Source organism: Gopherus evgoodei, chromosome 8 (assembly GCF_007399415.2).
Source record: "Gopherus evgoodei ecotype Sinaloan lineage chromosome 8, rGopEvg1_v1.p, whole genome shotgun sequence".
Taxonomy (NCBI): Eukaryota; Metazoa; Chordata; order Testudines; family Testudinidae; genus Gopherus; species Gopherus evgoodei.
Genome location: NC_044329.1, coordinates 82391679 through 82411374, shown reverse-complemented (window position 1 = coordinate 82411374; position 19696 = coordinate 82391679). Strand labels below are relative to the sequence as shown.

Here is a 19696-nt window from a genome sequence, read left to right as displayed (position 1 = left end):
GGGAGGCACGTTTGGTAGCCCCACAGTGGCCCTGGGGATTAGTGGGGGCCAGGAGCAGCCCGCTCTACTTCCCTTGCCCCGGCCCCAGCCGTCTCGCTCGGGGGAGGGGGTTTGGGGGAAGGGATCCCCCCCTGCACTCAATTGCTTCTGCTGCTGCTGAGCAGCCCGACCTCAGCCCGCTCCACTCCGCCAGCTCCCAGTCATGGCGCTCCGCTTCCCACAGCAGGTGAGTATGGGGGTCATCCTTTCCCCAACCTCCCCGCACTCACCAATGGCAGGAAGTGGAGTGCCACAGCGGGAGGTGGCGGAGTGGAGCAGGCTGGGGCTGGGCTGCTCTGCTTCCTGCTGCTGCCCGTAAGTGCCTGTCAAGGGGTGGGGTGTGCGGATAGGAGCAGGAGCAGTCAGGGGACAGGGAGCAGGGGTGTTGGGTAGGGGGTGGGTTCTTGGGGGTGCTTAGGGACAGGGGTATTTGGAGGGGGTGGTCCAGGAAGAAGGAGGGCCAAAGCAAGTTTGATATAAGGCGGTCTCACCTATAACAGTGAGATTTGTCTCCCAAGGACCGCATTATATCAGGGTAGAGGTGCATTCACATGGACAGGGATCCTGTACTTCCTAATTTTCACAACATATACCGCTTATTCTTCTCTTCCCACTTGTAATATTTCCCACCTGTTTCAAAAAAATGCACAATTGTTCCACTAGTATAAAGCAAATACAGGCATTTTCCAGAATTTACGTAAAATTAATCTCATTAAATTCAGTTTAAACACTGTCAGATGAAAATGCAAGGTAATGCACATTAAACCAATGTCTGTACTGCAATATTTCTTCAAGTATTTTCTCAGAAAAAATATTGTTAATCTGTGTGACAAACCATAAATCCGTATCTCGTTGTACAGACATCAAAGGGAGAAGGCTGAGTGGCTCTAGCATAAGCCAAAAAGGAAAATGCTAAAGAGAGAGGAATACTAATTAGTTCGATAGCCTTCAGTTAATTTCTTTTTTGGAAAGCCTGCAAGTAAGAAATTTTAAATTGAGACCTGAACATAGTCTAAGGAAACACAGAAAAATATATAGTATTTGGATAAAAGCATCATCATCATCATCTGCAAAGAGCCATGTTTTATTTTCTTGACGCTCTCCACCCCAACTCCAAGTATGCTGTCTCTGATAGCAGCCAGGGGTTCAACTATGATAAATAGCAGTGAAGAGGGCAGGCAGTACTGCCTCAAGCCAACAAGTTTCCATTTGCAATTAATTTAACCTTTAAATCTCAGTAAAGAAGTCCAGGCTAACAAGTTTTGTTTCCTAAAGTGGAGAGTTTTCAAAACACTGAACACACAATCTCAGGGTTCTGAAAGACCTCTGCAGTATGTGAGAGAAGGCTCACTCAGCATCATGAATATTAAGAATTCATCTGATAACTATCTGAACTCCACTGTACATTGTCAGATTGATCATAAATTACTCCCACTGGTAAAAATTGTATCTACCCAGCCAGTTAAAATAATATAATCCTAGAAATAGAGGGCTGGAAGGAACTCTCGGGAGGTCATTTAGACTGGCCACCTGTGCTGCATCAAGACCAGGTATAACATCTGAGAGGTGTGTAACCTCTTCTTAAAGACCTCCAATAACACTTCACAACCTCCCAGGGAAGCCTATTGGAGTGCTTATTCTTAGTAAGTTTTCCGTAATAGCTAATTTAAATCTCTCTTGCTGCACATTAAGTCCTTTACTACTCACCCTACCTTCAGCAGAAATGGAGAACAATTGATCGCTGTTCTCTGTAAAACAGCCCTTAATATATTTGAAGATGTATCAGGTTTCCTCCCACCCCCAACCCCTTGGTCATCTTTTCTCAGAACTAAACAGGCCCAGTCCCTGTTTCCTCAGAGGTCTAACTCCTGCTTATACTGAAGTCCATCGCAGAGTTCTTGAAAAATCTCACTCATGGAGAAAAGGTAATACAATGTTTTAAATACAGATCCTTAATACCAGTAAAGGACTGCCTCCTCCCCACTGCAGGATTCTTGTATTTCTTCAGGTTCTATCTCTGGGTGTGTGTTTAGTTCTTTTTTTATTCCAGCCGCCAGCACTGAAATGCATTATTGTGAATAAGATCTGTTCAGATATCAAGTAGCATAGGTAACTGACTTGCGTATTTTGAATTTGTTGTAGAACATACTTGGAGTAAACATGATGCATAGTATTTTAACTTCATCTTTGAGCAGTCCTTTTTGAACTACATCAGCCTCTTTTATTGACATTCTCTTTCATTCCCAAAGGAACCATAGTCTTTTACCTTAACTGTCTTCAGATTTTCCAGCTTTCATACTAAGACACTTCAATAATTTCTCTAACTGTACAATTAGATTTTTTTCAAGTCCCCATACTTAGACTTCTTGAAATCTAATACACATCTTCTTCTGTATTCACTGAACCCTTTCTCACATTATGTTGAAATTAACTAGTTGCTGATGACTGACTGCTAGGTTTCCTCCTTATTTTCATGTTCTCACTCGACTGTTTCCTAGCCACAGGAAGGGAAGATGCTGGATTTTCCACTTTGAATTCTCTGTCTAGATAGTTTGTCCTTTACAAGTCTTCGGATCCCCTTTATTTAAATATATCTGACGTGTTTTACTTAGTAGCTGTGTGAATGTTTTTCATTTTTATGACAGGAAAAAATAACCAAAGACAGACATTTACATATTGTAGATAAGGCTAAAATAATCACAGAACAAATAAACTCAGAACAAAATGATGGAGGGACCTTGCAGTTGTCCCTGACACAGGATGGGCCTTCAAAGAGGCTCATGTATGTAATACTTAGTTTGGGAACTGAAGAGGTACAACCTCTCTAAACGATTGAATAGAAGAATCAGTTTTTTCCAATGAAAGAATTAAACTATACTAACATCGAACTATCATCTTAAGCAGCTCACCATACTGCCAAAACTTCAGCTTCAAGACTAATGAACCTGGTGTCAAGGCAAGTTATCTTCAAATCCAAGGTCTTGCAATGTCACTCTGAAGTGAAGTGTCTAAGAAGATTTTAAACACTTTGAGTGTCGGTCCAGGAATTCTTCTATTAATTGTCCTTTAACACAGCTGGAAGGGAGCAGCTTCTCTTCTAGCACAACCTCACTAGCACCAAGTTGATTGTTAATTGGTATGGCACTGGCATACTGCCACCTCTTTAACTACTTCACAAATTGTACCTCTCTCTTCCGACACTTCAGATATGAAAGTCTTCTCATGCTTTGATTCTACTACCACCATCAGTTGCCACTTTAAACCTTCACTTCATATGCTTCTGATGGATGGTGTACCATGAGAGAACTTTAAGCTAGTACTGGGTGAAAGAGAATATTTGCATAGATAGTTTTCTTCCCTCCTTTGATGATCTTGTCCCATTAGTATATACAAAATTAAGCTAAAACCTATATCAACGTAATGCTATGGTTGAGAAGGGAAGCATTCAAGGAACTGGAAATTGAAGTTATAAAATACAACATTAAGGTTTTTAGATTTAATATCAAGCACCTTTGAAGTCTGCCAAAAACATAACTCACAAGGCATATTCTGTACAAAGATTATAATAGTGTGTAGGATGTGAATATTAGGGTGCCTTGCATCAGTCACCTGTTATAACTGATTCCTGTTAACTCAGTGTTTACATCTGTTCTTCTCCCACAACCTTAACACAAAAAGGAAGTCCTGGTTTGTATGCTCTTTTACAGCTAAAGTGTGGCTGGCGAAGCCCCTCATAGCCTCCCACCCCCAATTCACCTACCAGACTTTGAGGGGTGTGGAGCAAGCTGAAGACCTCTGCCTTGCAGCACGGTGGTGGGGTAAGGTCTTCTACCCAACTGAGAGGTGGGCCTTGTGGCTTCAGCCCTGCAGGGTTTGCTTGCTGGGGTTTGGGGTGTCAGCAAGAGCAGGGCTGAAGCCCCGAGCCCTAGCAGGCATGCCCCAGCTCTTGAACTTCTGAAGACTGTCATACAGCATGGAGGGTCAGTAAGTTTGACCGCCTCTGACGTTATCATGCAATTTGTGCCCATACCATCACCACATCCAGTACTTGTGCAGTTTTTCCCCTACATCAGCTGCTTATTTAATATTTCTATGTCTGTTTTTCCAGTTAAGTGAAACTTCCTAGAATTATCTTGTGAAATGCCGACAGATGGATTTTAGTGAATTGCAACTGACTGTCAGCATGTCTTCCTTCAGTGTTGCTAGCACAGATATAAAGTGAGAGCAAGAGCAGAATGGCAAGGAATTCTCACAAAAATAAAGCATGTAAAGAAGCTGGACTCCTTAAAGCTTACACATACTGTGTGGTTCTCAGGAGTTCGCTATCTACTGTAATAGATCATTCTTCATGTAAGATACCTTTTTTATGGTAGCACATTTCTAAGGATCTCGTACAGGATTTATAAACATTAAATCTTTCACTGCACCAGTAGGGTGAAGTCTCACACACATTTGTTATTTAAAAAAAAAAAAAATCAATCTGTCAGACTGAAATGAGAGCTACTTCTGTGTGGACCCAGTCCAGGAACTGTTTTATACTTATGCTCTCTCTGTTGGCTTACCAGCTATACTAATTCCCAGAAATGTGCTGATATTTTTGATATACTGGCACAAAGTAAAAAAGAGAGCCAGTTCATTTCTTGCTCTCTCAGAACCATAGGAATGAAATCTGAAGTTATTTCTGGAAATCAGTAACACTGAAATCATTAGGTTTACTATTGTGATGTATACTTGGTATCTATCAATTTTGAATATAGTTATAATTATTGATTAGAGTTATTTTCAAACTGCTCTGGTTTGCAAACTATGGAGATTAAAATAAAATGTAAAAAAAATTCTTCAGTGTCCTTTAATACTTAGGTCATTACAGCAATAATAGCTGCTGCCAAAAACAAAAGAACAATTCTTCCTATCCTTCATTACGTCCCTTTTCTGCTCAAATCCCAATCATTCTTCCAGTTAACCAAAGTTGAACAGGGTTCCCACCAGAGCTAGTCAGAAGTATCTGAGTGACCAGAAGGGCTACTGTAGAAAAACAAAAGGTGCTCGCACTCATACCTGAGCATTATTTCGGAAGCTGACCTGTTCCAAACCTTCAAATTCAGATCCTCTCTATATTGGACTGTCCTGGAATAGCTGTATTTCCCTATCACTTAGAGGTTCTAATTAGAGTATTTATACAAGCCTAGAAAGCTTATTTAATTTAAAAAGTTTCAGAAAGAGTTGTGAAGGTTTGCTTTAAACTTACCTTTCTAGTTTCAAACTGAGCTTCTTCTTGGCAACACTCTCTGCAGAATGGATCTAGTTGATTCAAACTAAATTGTCCAAGAAGGTTGCAAGAACTACATAGCAAGTTACTGGAAAAGCCTAGTTCTCTGCATGCTTCTGATGATAACTGCGCCCCATACACAGATATCTGAAAGTGAATAAACAATCATTACAAATTTTAGCATTTTAAATAAGTTATTTGCCGTTGTGGGAAGGGAATGCTGTTTGATAGCTAGTTGGGACTCTTGGGTTCTACTCTTGACTCTACAACTAATTTGCTTTTTCAGTTTAGGTAAATCACTTAAACTCATGTAGCACTGTAGAGCTGCATTGGAGAGTTGTAGCAAATGTGCTGCTGAGGATGTAGCAGTGAGCAGTTTCTGAAAGCCTACTTTGCTTTTCTGCTCTGAAGCAGGCCCCAGTACAGCTGTTCTTGCATACAAGTTCAGGTGTGTGCACGTGTGCGCATGGTCTAACAACACACTTCAGCTGTGGGAAAAGTTTCTGGCCCCACACAGCTTTTACCATGGACAGTTCAGCCCATTACAGTATGATTACAGCATTCATGAGTGAAGGGAACAATAGGGAGAGAAAAAAAACAAACGCTTAGAAGAAGAAAAAAAAAGGCAGGGAACGTAATGAACCCAAAATGAGACTTGGCAATGATTGATGCATTAAGTATTATTACTCCTGAATATTTTCATTTTTCAATGGGAGAATGAACACGTTAAACAGTGGTTCTCAAACTTTAGTGGTGACCCCTTTCACATAGCAAGCCTCTGCGTGTCACCCCCCTCTTATAAATTAAAAACCCTTTTTAAATATTTAATACTATTATAAATGCTGGAGGCAAAGCTGGGTTGGGGTGGAGGCTGACAGCTCGCAACCCCCAATGTAGTAACCTCACAACTTCCAGTTTGAGAATCCCTGTGTTAAAAGGTATAAATTGCCTACGGAGGCTGTGGAATTTCCATCATTGGAGATTATTAAGAGCAAGTTCGATCAGTGGTCCCCAAACTTTTTACCTCAGGCACTTCCACTCCCCACCCCCCGAGCTGGGGCAGGGCCACAGCTCTGTGAGGATGGGGCCCCAGCTGATGGTGTGGGTGGGGCAAGGAGTTGGGGCCTCAGGCCTGGAGCAGAGCTGAGTGGGGGAAGGCACTACCTCACCACCTGCATGGGGGCTGGACCAGGTCTCCATTGCACCTCCCCCCCCAAACGTTCCTCCATGTCACCTTAGGGGGACATGCCCCACAGTTTGGGAAACTCTGGTCTAGATAATACTTAGTCTTGCCATGAGCACAGGGGACCCTTCCAGTCCTATGATTCCATAACATTTCCTCTAATTTTCTTCCTATGGTACTTTCGGTAGCTGTGTGTTTTGCAGCTCAGTAAAATAGGATAAATATTGGATTTAATACAAGCCTACATTTTTCATGCATGGGCAGATGGGGAAACTAAGGGTTTTTTTGGTTTTGTTTTTTTGTAATTTAAGCCATCACTGCTTATCAACACTATGGAAAGGGAGAAGTCTTGCAGATCAGATATAGTAAAGGCAGCAACAACACAATATTCTCCTCACAAGATCCATAAACCATGAGCCGAAAGGGGCAACCACACAGCCCTTTTCCAATTCCAAAGCACACCTTGCTCCTGGTACTGGGGATGCCTAGGGACAACATCCAGTTGGAAACCGAAGACCAGCAAACTCGTTTCCCGAGTTACCGCCCAGGCTCCAGAGCGGCAACTTTTTGGTTATAGTCAACCCAGGTTAGAGCCGAGAGGATAGCCCGGAGAGGAGAAACTCTACCTTTCCAACCCACGTCAGAGCCACCCGGCCTCCTAAAGTGTATCCACAACGGGCGCCAGCCAGTGCAGGACCAAGCCCTCCCCTCGGGCGGGGCAATCAGCACCGCCGCTGTCTAGCTTGCACAAGGCGGGAGAACAGCACAGGCGGGAGCAGGGGGTAAGAACTGAGCGAGGGGGAGGGGAACGTGCAGGTGACAGTTACGGGAGGAGAGACGAGCATGAAAAGAGCCATCCCGGCCGCCAGGCCACGTCTCTCTGTCACTCGCTGTTCCCGCCCCAGCCAGCATCTCGCTGCCCGCCAGGCCCTATGGGCTTTAGTCTCCCTAGGAAGGGGCACCCGCGGCAGTCCCCTCCCTCGAGCCCATCCAGATGGGATGCTGCCCTCACCGCCTGCAGCACCGCCAGGAACCAAAGTGGCCAGCGCCCCGAAGCCGTTAATCCTGTAACCGCCGCCATTTTAGTGCGCTGAGGCTCTGGCGGCGCCGCCGCCGAAGGCTGCTCTCAAGTCCCCACCCTCGTAGGGTGTCTTTTCGCTGCCTACGGCGAAGGAAGCAAAATGTACGAGTAGAACCTTTACAGCGCCGAGGGAAAAAGATTATCCCAGGGCTCTTTATGTAGAGAATCTGAAGCGGAGCTACCTGGCCCTATCCAGGGAAGGGGTTTAGAATGTAGCCGGAGGTATCATTTCGGAACTTTACTCAGGCACCAACATAGTAACCCCACAGGGGTCCTTTTTCTTCTTATAAACTCAACAGCGCCCAGACCTACCATCCTAAAGATTGGCAAGCAGATTAACCAATGGCGCTGCGAGTTTGTTGATTGCCGCGGTGCCAATGTCCAATAATATATAGATATGTGGGCTGGACTTCAGAACTGGTATCCAATGGAGAAGGAACGCGTGTGGGAGGGGCGTCAGTCAGTGCAACCGTTTCATTGGGGGTGGAGTATTGGTGGCGGTGTATTGGAACGATCAGCCAATGGGATATGGGAGAGGGTGGGGCGTTGGAGATGCCGCCCAATGGTGGAGGGGCTGTGGGCAGAGCGTGTGTTTCGCTAGTCAATGGTGGGGATTTGGTGGACGTGTGTGCGTTGAGCGTTCGGTTGCTGAGCAGCGCACGCAGGCGGGGGGAGGGGCGCGGGCTGGAGGGCGGCCGCGGAGTGAGGCGAGTGAGGGGCGGGCTGGCGCGGGGGGCGGCTGAGCTAGTGCTGGCGGGGGGGGCCTCTGGAGGGATGTGAGAGCCGTCTGTGTCCCTTCGTGCGCGCTCACTGCCGCCCTCGCGCGCTGCGTCCCTGCGTCCCGGCTGAGGCTCCCCTCGGCCTCTCCGGCCGGGCCCCACGTTATGTCGTGATCCCGGGCGGGCGGCGCTGCTGCTGCTGCTCATGGGGCTGCTCAGGATTATGCTGCCGCCCAAGTTGCAGCTGCTGGCGGTGCTGACGTTCGGGGTGGCCGTGCTCTTCCTGGAGAACCAGATCCAGAAGCTGGAGGAGTCCCGCGGCAAGCTCGGTGAGTGCGAGAGGGCCAGGGCCTTGGGGGCGCGTGGGGAGGGGCGATGGAGGGGAAGGGTTGGGGCTGTTGCTGCGGTTGGGGAACAGGGCTGGGGGGGAGCAGGGGCCACAAGCTCAGAGGTGGGACGAGGCCCAGGGACCAGAAGCGCTGAGACGGGAAGGGGGCATAGGTGAGATACGGACACTATGCACATATGGGGGTTTGTGGCGGGTGGATACTGCACAGAGCTGAGAGGGAAGGGTACAGTGAACAAAGGTGGAGCTTGCGGGGAAGGGGAGAGATGGCAGTGCACAAATCTGGAGCAGTATCCGGAGGATGAGGAATTGGAACGCGTAATCTCCACTTCGTATGTTGAACCCACTAATGTGGGATATGGGAACACAACTCTTCTTCTCCCAGATGGCTTTTGTGTTTTCATGTCTGGACATTGTAAGTAACTTGAACGATGTGATTTGGGGGACCCTGCAAAAGAGGTTGTAAACAGTAGAGGAAGCAGCCGTGACTTTTGAGTTTGTATGCACATTAGGCAGGATGATGAAGCCAATGAGAGATTGGTGTTTGGGGAAAATATATAGTTATAAAGAATCTAAGTGCACATTCATTCTCAGAAAGGGAAAGGAAAGTTAAAGATCAGTATTATGCTATTAGCAGCTGCTGGCCTCTGCGTGTATTATGTGAGGTGCAGTTGGAGATTGAAGTGCAGCAGTGGTACAAGCAAGCCCAGCTCTGCTTCTTCCTCCTCCGTGTGCTGCTGAACGTTTTTAGCCTAATCGTCTTTATTTTGACGTAATAACAAAGAAAAATACAGAAGATATTTATAGTTAAAACATGCATGTTGGTGAAAATTATATTAAATCACTTTAATTATAAATTCACGTGATTTGTTTTACCTTTACTGAACACAGGCTTTAAATATCTCTATTTAGCAAGGGGTGCTGGTGTTACTACTAGCCTCATATGCTCTGTTATGAAACAGTAGTTAAACAGTATACAGCTACGTCCTAATAACTGCCATATAAAATTTTTTCCTGTAAAAAAAGTTTAACTTTTCAGTTGTGATTTCTCTGCTAAAATAACACTTTACTACTTCATGTGTACATTAAATGTCAGACTGTAGAACCAACAAGCATCTGATTAAACCTGATCAAAATGAGGAAATACCATTTCTGTGTCAATAGAGTTTATTTACTCAAGAATTGTAATTGGAGAGCAGTGGGACCCCAGAAATACCTAGGCATAGTGTGATGGGCTGAGAACAAGTTCAGCGCACGTTTCTAATTGCCTAATCTACTCAATATTAGTAGTTTGTGGTAAGTTTCTTAATATTTGAATGTTTATGGGTTAATCCAAGAAAAAAGGGAATGAATATACAATGTTCTTACCACCAATAAGACTAGAAATGGATTTTGAGTGCAATGAGAAGTTTAATGTTGCAAGCCTATGAAAGAGGTGAAATCAGAGTAATGGTCAAAGTGATGAACCCACATTAGACATGGTTTGTTATCTGAACTAGGTAACGGAAGTTAGTGTCCTGTGAGAAGACAGTGATTGACTGGATGGGTGGTCTGAGTCTTCTTGAGCTCCTCTTATTCAACTGAAATTTACTAATATTTGAAGGCTGATTTTTTTTTAATAGCTTAAATTTTTAAGCAATGGTTAAGTGAAAAAAGGGAAATACTTGTTATGGAATCAGAGAATATTTTGAGCAGATATTGTCGATAGAGCGGTCGAGGTTTAATTGAGTTTTGTGCAAGTCTATTTATAATTGTTCGGCGCTAGTGGTTTCAGTGCATCTAATGCTAGCAATGGATATCATGCAGGAAAAAACCAAGTCCTGCCACAAAAGGACTAATATAATGCAATGTGAGAGTAAAGAGTATTGCTGGTAAGATTTTTCCAACCCTTTGCTCCTCCTTAATAGATACGTATTGGACGTGATTAAGTTACATATTTAGAGGATTGAAATATACCGTTCAGTCTGCCTCAAGAAAAGAATCATATCACTATGATTTGCTGATGCTGCTTTTATTTTTTAAGAATGCTTAAACTCTGTTTCTGAGCTTTGATATTAAAATATAATGGGAAAATTTGCCTTATAATTAACTTGTTAGTGACTGTCAAAGTTTGTGTGGGAGGAGAAGCTAGGGCTTTTTATTTTTAGTGTTGAATTATTCTATATGGGTTTAACACCCTGTTAGATCATATGTGTTTTTAATCTTGATGAGGTAGTACCTTTTGTTTGAAAGACCTGTTGCTACAATGATGTCCTCCAAAAGGTGCCTCTTATTTTTTTGTGCATGTTAAAAGAAAAAAAATTAAAATTGATAACTTTGTCTTCATTTTAGAAACGTTCTGTATCTGTTAGTACAATTAACATCAAACTGTGATACAGAGAAGGTAGTTTCGCTAAATTAAACTGATCAATTTTGGCCCGATGCACTTGGTTTAGAGGAGTGAACGTAAAGAAAAAGAAGTGGGTTGGAAAGACTAGTAATTCCATGGACTGCTTAGAATAATGAGTGCAATTTAGTTGAAAGGCCTATGAAAGTAGTCTGTGACCTTAAATATTGCTCTTAACATGGTACAAACAATATGTAATTTGGTTTAAGTCCCATATTATTGAATTATATGAATCTAATATATTGCATGAGAAACTATGTCTTGATGGGATGTAGAAGTGAATAACTGCACGACTTACATTTAGACTCAGACTACAGTATGTCACTTTAAATGGTACAGTTAGCAGAAAATAGTTCTACAGTCTTATGAGCAAAACTCATAGAACAGCATTTCCTGATAACTTTCTGATGAAACAGGATTCCCTGACATGCAAGCTCCATTGGTTTCTATATTGCAACAAGATTTTCACTCTGATTCAGGATTAATATAAAATAACTCACATGAAATGAGAAATGGGTGCATCTTTATGGGAGACAGAGAAAAAGGGACTGTTTTATTTTCTTGCACGTATAATTCATTCATTCTTGCAGCTCAATTCCAAAGTCACTTTTACGTATGATTTTTACCTCTTTGAGGACTGCAGAAGTTAACTTGCAGTGGGCATTTGCTTTTCTCACATTGTAGCTAAATTCCCCCTTTATTATTCAGATTGCTGTGCTCTTCTAATGTTTCCTTTAAATAGTGCTATTGTGAGCTTGGTTTGATGTTTTCTTTTGAATAACTGATGAGCCCACCATGGGCAACACTTGTTTCTTAAGTAAGGGAAATCTTTTTAAGTTAAATTTAAGTATTGGTTTAATATTAGAGAGATTGGTCTCAGGATTCTTATTTTTCAAGGGGCTTCTGTCTTATTGTTTCATGTAGACAGAATAGCAAACCTTTTTAGAGTCCTATATTTATTAAGGGACTAGCTGAATATGAAAAGGATTTCTATTGCTTCCTGCCCCAAACTACCCTGGAAAATCTTGTTTTTTCTTGTGAAATTTAGTTAATTGTTGAGAAAATAGGATTTCTTTTTGCTAATTGAGCAGATCAAGTAGAGAATAAAGAAAACAATTCTCTCTCTCTCCCCTCCCCCCCACCAATTTTCTTTTTGGTGTTTATGGTTCACTTCTTAGGTATATATTGATCTAAATTAGTTCCTTGTAGTTTATTAAATATTGGCTATTTCCAAAGCCCCATGGTTCCAGAAAGTGATGGATCTTTGGGTCTGCTGGACTTTTGCAAGCATTCTTAGTACTTACTTTATTTGTCTTTCAGAGTGTTTCTGGTGTCAAAACCCAGGTTCAGGTACCTCTTGGGGGGGGTATTAACATATAACCAGTAATCCTGATTATAATCTGTAATTTTATGGAAAATATTTTTAAAATGTATTTATTTATTCTCTAAAATTTATGAAAAACTTAATTTGTGTTTGTTGCAATTTTCTAACTAAGCATATCTAAATCTTATTTATTAACTATTTAGTAAGAAGATTGAATTCTAACTTTGTTCTGTGAAGGTAAATATGACTTTGAAGTAAGCCTCTCTTTACTTTCTGCCAAAATCAACTCAGGGTTTATAACTGGATTTATTCCCTGGGCCATCCCATAATATTGTTAAATTTCCCACTCTGTACCTACATTTGGTAGCTATTATATAATGAGGGTGCTACCAACTAACTCCAACATGTTCATAAAACATTTATTAACAAAGAGTTAATTTCCCTTTCATATTAACTGACCGATAGTGCACATTTTATTTGATCACCCCTGAAGGAAAAAGGTGCTTATAGTTTCCTGCATTCCAGCAGGAATAGGGTCATGTGACTCATACCTATCTGTGTAATGCTGCTGTGATATAGTGACTGAGCTAGGAACAGATTGCCCTGCTGTATATATGGACATACATTTTCGGCAACAGTGAGATCAAGTATGAGCAGTGGCATGTTTTGTTGAGGGCAGGAGCTTCATTGACCATCCAAAAGAGTCTATTCTGAGATTTTGAATACATGGCTATGCCATTATGTACACAGTTCTTGCTTGGATTTATTTCTAAACATATTTTTTCTGTAACTGATTCTGTTTATGGCATTGCTGGATTTGTGATCTACAGACATTAGTGAGGCATCCTTGTGGCATTTCCACCCATTTGCAGCAAGAATCTTATGAAATGCGCTGAAAAAATTACCTGTGTTGAATTCGTACTGAATGGGTCAGTAGGAGTGGCACAGTATTCTATGCCCTTTACTTTTGAAGGGAGTGTGAAACGCATCATACTGATTCTTCAAGCTGAAATACAAAACAGTGCTTCTCTCTTCTGTCATTTTAAACTACTGTAGTAAGTCTCTGCTGATTCATATTATTTTGAGCTCCAGAATAGCCTTATGTTAAAAGCTTTTTGTGACTCTTTGGATAACCGGGCATAAATTTTATGACATGTTTGTACATCAGACTCAAAATTCTGTGGCAGATCTAGCAGAATTAAAAATGGAGGTTTATGAAAAATCAACACGCAATTTATTTCTATATTAAAATTTCCATCTGTCCCATAATTTTCAGTTTTCAATGTAAAATGTTGTATGTACAGTGTATTGATAACTTAGAATTTGTTAGGTGAAAGTTGTAGGTTGTAGTGTTTGGATAGAGGCCATTTATGTTTTTGGCACCAGGGAAGGCATGGGAGACTGAAAGTATTGGTATTTCACGTTAACATCATTACTTAAATTGTTAATATTTTCAGTAGTGTATACGCACATCACTATGAATGGTGGGTCATTAAACACCTCTTACAGCTACCATTTTAGGCCTTCTGTACATGATCCCAAAGACATTGTGTTATTGGGTACACTGTTCATATTTGAGTTTCTTCACAACCATAAGGACTAGAAATGTAAATGTTTCTATTATAAATAAAACGTTTAAATTCTGTAGTACAATTCTTTGGTGAATTCTGGGGCCCAGTAATACATTAGAGACCTCCATTTTAGATGTGTGTAGGTGGTTGCCCATATATAAGAAGGTACAGCATTGACAATGGATGTGAAAAGTATACATCCAGAGTTACACTGTTCTGTTCTTTCCCCTACTGGAGAAGCTTTTTCCCTTCTGCCATTCTTGAGAAGGAAACAGTCACTGGCCCTTGTCAACACTAAAACTTTTCAGGAGTTTAGAGTCATCTGAGTGCAGATGCAGAAATATTTACAGAAATCTATTTCATATTTTTGGGTTGAACCTACAGCAGAACAACCACCTCTCCTGTGAAGCTTGATTTTCTTTAAGGCTGTCCTCATGAAAATTCTGGTGATGTTGATGGTGATAATTACAGAAAAGAGTATTGTTATATTCCCATGTTTTATGTTTTTTTGAAGGTTCTGTTCTTCATACCCTTCAGGCAACTTGGAGGCTCCTCCAGGTGCTTCAGTGCAGGTTAACTTCTCACTGAATCAGCAATTTAGCTTGAAGCCTACTTTAACACTTCCCACTCTAGTATTGTATAAAAATTACATATTTTACTGTTCTTAGATGTATTTTTTTAAATCCCTTTGTTTCCTTTAATCAGATGCAGCCTACTTTTCAGTCGTGTATTGCCAGTTTAGTGTGTGATTCTTAAACCAAACACTCTAAATAATGTCAGGAATCTTGTTTAATTGTCCTTGACAGTGTAGCAAGTAGTGTGCCTTAGTACGTTACTTATAATTGGACTTTATTTAGATAGAACAGTTGCTTATACTTTAAAATGTACTAGTTTAATTATATAAAAATGTAAAAGAATTTTTTATTAAAAAGGATGCTTGTTTGCTGTAGAAGTAGCATAATATATTACTCTTTCTCTGTGAGCGCAAATTATCACATCAAGGAGGTGGGAGAGATGAGTATGTTTCAGCCCCTTGCTGTTGAAGCTAACTGGACATTTGAACAGTTCACGAGCCAGTCATTTCCATATCTACCGAATGGCAGCCATGAATCACTCTCAGAATTACTCTGGCCATGCTTATCCTGCCTTCTGGTATTGCATGACTTTTCTGACAATTCTGGCACCACTTCAGAAAGCAGAAGACTTCTAAATGTCAAAGCTTCCACATACTGCCACTTAGCTGATCCAAAAAACTATCTGCTTGTTTGTGAAAATATGTGTAACTTGTAGTTAATGTTGTCATTTGTGTCAAGTGTACAAAAACCTTGTCAGAATGCTGCTAAAGTGCTGGTAGTCAGCTTGTTTTGAGAAGTAGTGCTATTTATTTGTATACATTTCAGTGTTTAACTTGGCAAAAAAAAGTATTTTTCAATGGGCTGGTGTTGGCATAGTTTAACATTTCTGGGAAATGAAATGCTTGTCCTTATTTTTCAGTCATATATGAAAGATAAAGCATTGTGAATGGCAGGGGGTCAGTAAAGACATACATACGTGGAATTTGGCCAAATGGCTGTAACTTTATTTAAACATACAAACTTAAACAGGACAGTTTCTGAGGGCAAGGACAAGTTGCCCTCAGAAACAGCAAAATGAGGGAAGGGCAGGTAACATCTGCTTCAGGCTGTCACTAACTTGCCTTCCTTTTGATGCTGAAATCCCAAACATAATGCAATCCTATTGATTTAAACGATCTAATTAAAATCAAGGCTGAATTAGAGCTTCTGCTCATAGCCCAGAATTCTGGGCCAACACCTTCCTAAAGAAATCATTTAACCTGTTAGTATAGTGAATCCAACCCTTTTTCTCAGAGACAGTGGATGCTTAAATCATAGTGAAAGTGCTTGACCAGAGCCTCCTGACCTTTTGCGTTGAATCAGCCCTAAGCTTAGCTGGATACCCCAGCAATGTACTTCTCAATACATGTGGAAGTGTTTGTGACAGATATGACAGTATCCTGGACAAATTTTATTGAATTAAGTTTTTTAGAAGTTGATTGCTTTAAAAATGCCAATTTTTATTGCTACTAAGGGATTGTATGTAATTTTGTGAAGGAGATGGACCACAGGCCTCCAGGAATTAAGTACAGTAGGGGATAGTTAGGCACATAAACTCAGTTGTAACAACTCCAGAGAGCTATCAAGCTGGATGCTCCTGAGACCTACAGACAAAGAAAGGACTTTTGGATAAATAACCTGAGTTTAAATTGACTCGGGGCCTTCTTTCTGATCCAGCATACGGATAGGATCTTCTGTCCCAGCGGAGGGCCCCAGTCCTTAGGAGAAGGGTTGGAAGGACTGGAACTGACTATCGTGCTTATGGAGATGGGGCCATGCAATTTGGTAAGCATACTAGCACACGTGTGGGTTATTTTATTGGTTTTAGTATGTTTTTTCACTGTAATGATAAATGTGCTTGCTTTGAAAGAACAGTGCAGTAGCTTAACTGTTGCAATTTCATGTGTACCGTCTCTGAAGAGAGGAGCAAAGTAGCCCTTGTTAGTTAGACTGTCTTTTGCTGGGGATATCACAGTATAGTCAGTGAATTGTGTAGTCTGGTGGAAATGCAGAGAGAGATACACCTCCACTCAAAGAGGTGATGGCTGAGCAGCCTGGAGTGAGTGTCACTGCTGAACCATAAATAGGGAATACAAGGGTTGTTGACCTGAACTGTGACAGTGTTCATGTTAAACATGTAAGTTGTTGTGTTTCAGAGCTGCCCGCCATCATGATGAAAGAGTTCAGTGTTGTCATAAGAAATACTTTTGGGCTTCAGGGTCTGGCTTCTAGCTTAATCAGAAGCCTGGTGGATATGTGTCCTCCGTCATATGCATGGCAGCAGCTCAAACCATACAGCACAATCAGTGGAAAGAAGGGGTTCAGAATTGCCCAGTCCATTTTCAGGTGGAGGAGAAGCCCTAGTCTTAATCATACTGTTGTCCCTAAGGTGTATGATGAGACTCTGGAGTAGGAGAATCAGCCACTGCAGCTCATAGCTCCAAGGCATGAGCTGATCCCACCATATGACTTGCAGACCAAACCATTGAGGCAGCACATGTTTCCAAGGGATATCCTGGCCAATGATCCATAGGGAGAGAAAATCCAGGGGATCTTATCAGGTGAATATAGGGGAAAAAACTAGAAGAGTAAATAGAAAGGTGAGGATAGGTGGTATCTGTTGTCCAGAGGAAGAAAGGAGTGGCAAGCTCTTACAAACTGCTGAAAGGCAAAGGGATGGTGGTATGGGCAGAACAAGAAGAGGCCTGCTTCCAGTCCATCCTTTTATGGATGACACCCAGTGCCCCTGAACCAATCCTGGCACATTTTAGAAGTTCTGTCCTTTTGGCTTGTGTATGTCTAGGGCCTGACCCCACATGTGTATGCTGGCTGCATGGTCTGAAGTATCTTAAGTCCAATATTTTCAACCAGAATTAGGTTCAGACTTTGTTCTCTTACATTATTCAGTTTTGGAATATATAACTTGTTATTAGCAATATTTGGGACTATTTAATATGTATGATGTTATTTAAGTATGGGGACCATTTTTCAGATGCCTTAATTTACATTATATAAGCAAATTACTGCTTGAATATGGAAAAAATACTTTTGCTTATGGACACTCCCACATTTCATACCCGTGTAAATCTATCTTTTATTCCCCAAATAAATGGCTTTATTTATAATGCTACATGTTTCTAATTCAAATTCCATTGATAGCCATCATAAACTATTTATAGGATAAAAATATCATAGCTACTTAAAAGCACCTTGTGGAAGTCTATCACCATGTTATGCTTTTCCACTCATGAATAATCGGGTTTATGGATTAGTTTTGCATGTAGCATTAGAAACTAAATTAAATTAGATTTTGAGTCTGACTTCTTTCTTGGAGTATCAACTAGAAGCATACAAACATTGCGTGATAGGGATGTTGCAAAATGTTTTCATTTTTTTAGTTTGGGTTTTTATGGTGTATTGTAGGAGTGTATGAAAACTAAGTATCTAAAATACTTATGGCCCCCACTATTGTAGTCTTTAGCACCTCACAATCTTTTATTTATTTATTGGACTACTCTGTATCCCCATTTTGCAGAAGATGAATTGAAGTAAAGCGAAACTCAGTAACTCACTCAAAGATGCCTAGGCAGTCTGTGGCAGAGTTCCAGGCTAGCGTTATTACCAGTAAACCAGTTTTCCTTTCTCAGCTATGGAATATTGGTATAAGAGTATAGCTTGTTCAGGAAGGACAGGCAGGATTAAAAGGGAGGACATGTTGCCTTATGTGTCAAGGAGATAGACACTTGTTCTGAGGTTCAGAAAGAATTGAGAGGCAGACCAGTCAAGTCTCTGGGTGTAGATTAAAGGGATAAAAATAGGAGTGATGTCATGGTAGGAAGTCTACTACAAAGTCTACACAAAATCAGGAAGAAGTGGAGGATTAGGCGTTTATAGAAGAAATAATGGAACTATCCAAAATGCAAGACTTAGTAGTAGTGGGGAGCTTTAGCTACCCGGACATTTGTTGGAAGAGTAATATGGCAAAACACAAAATTTCCAATAAGTTCTTGGAATGTGGAGACAATTTTTTGTTTCAGAAAGTGGAGGAAGTGTCCGCGGGGACAGCTATTTTAGAGTTGATTCTGATCAATATGAAGGAATCGGTTGCCAATCTGAAGGTGGAAGGCAAATGGATGATAAAATAATAGATTTCATGACTGTAAGGATGGGAAGGAATGAAAGCAACAGAACAAGGATAATGGACTTCAGAAAGGTAAACTTTAACAAACTCAGAGAAGTGATAGGTAAAGTGCCAAGGAGTGAAAATCTAAGGGAAAAAGGAATTCAGGAGAGCTGGCAGTTTGTCAGGGAGACAATAGTAAAGGCATGGCTGCAGACTATCCTGATGCAAAGAAAAGATGGGAAGAATAGTACGAAGCTAATATGACTTACAGCAGGAGCTCTTTAATGACTTGAAAATGAAAAAGGAATCCTACAAAAAGTCGAAACATGGACAAATTGCTAAGGAAGAACACAAAAGAATAGCGTGAGCATGTAGACACCAATCAGAAAGGTTAAGCACAAAAGTTACACCTAACAAGGGACATTAAAGGCAATAAGAAGCGGATCTTTAACTATGTTAGGAAAAGAGAAACATCAAAGAAATTGTGTGTCCTCTCGTTAGTGGGAAAGAGCTAGTAACTGATAACACCAAGAAGGCTGAGATGTTTGTCTATTTTGCTTCTAGTCTTCATTAAAAAGGTTAATGGTGACCAGATAGTCAACAGAATTAATGTTGACAAGAGGGAAGGAATGCAAGCCAAAATAGGGAAAACAGGTTACAGAATACTTAGGCAAGTTAGATGTATTCATGTCAGCAGGGCCTGATGAAATTCATCTTAGCCTACTTAAGGAACTAGCTGAAGCAGTTTTGGAGCTATTAGCAATGATCTTTAAGAAATCATGGAGAACATATGAGTCCCGGAGGACTGGAGAAGGGCAAAGAAATACCTGTCTTTAAAAAGGGGAAGAGGATCTGGGCAATTATGGACCAGTCAGTCTAACTCAATACCTGGAAGATACTGAAACAAATTAATAGGAGGATAATAGGGTTATAAGTAGGGGTTTCAATTAATCACAATTAACATGTGATTAAATCAAAAAATTAATCGCAATTAATTGTCATTTTAATTGTGCTATTAAACAATAGAATACCAAATGAAAT

At 41.1% G+C, this 19696-nt stretch overlaps 2 protein-coding genes across 2 annotated transcripts in view; one reads left to right on the top strand and one right to left on the bottom strand.

The window, feature by feature from the left end:
* The window catches only part of SELENOF (selenoprotein F), a 42126-nt gene extending 34490 nt beyond the window's left edge, over window positions 1-7636 (bottom strand). Inside the window, exons 1-2 of the mRNA XM_030572606.1 lie at window positions 7504-7636; window positions 5288-5455 (exon numbers count right to left, since the gene is read on the bottom strand). Coding sequence (XP_030428466.1) covers window positions 5288-5455; window positions 7504-7572 — 237 coding nt within the window. The 5' untranslated portion in view covers window positions 7573-7636. The remainder of the gene's footprint in view (window positions 1-5287; window positions 5456-7503) is intronic.
* Window positions 7637-8325: 689 nt separating this feature from the next.
* The window catches only part of HS2ST1 (heparan sulfate 2-O-sulfotransferase 1), a 157544-nt gene continuing 146173 nt past the window's right edge, over window positions 8326-19696 (top strand). Inside the window, exon 1 of the mRNA XM_030572605.1 lies at window positions 8326-8620. Coding sequence (XP_030428465.1) covers window positions 8497-8620 — 124 coding nt within the window. The 5' untranslated portion in view covers window positions 8326-8496. The remainder of the gene's footprint in view (window positions 8621-19696) is intronic.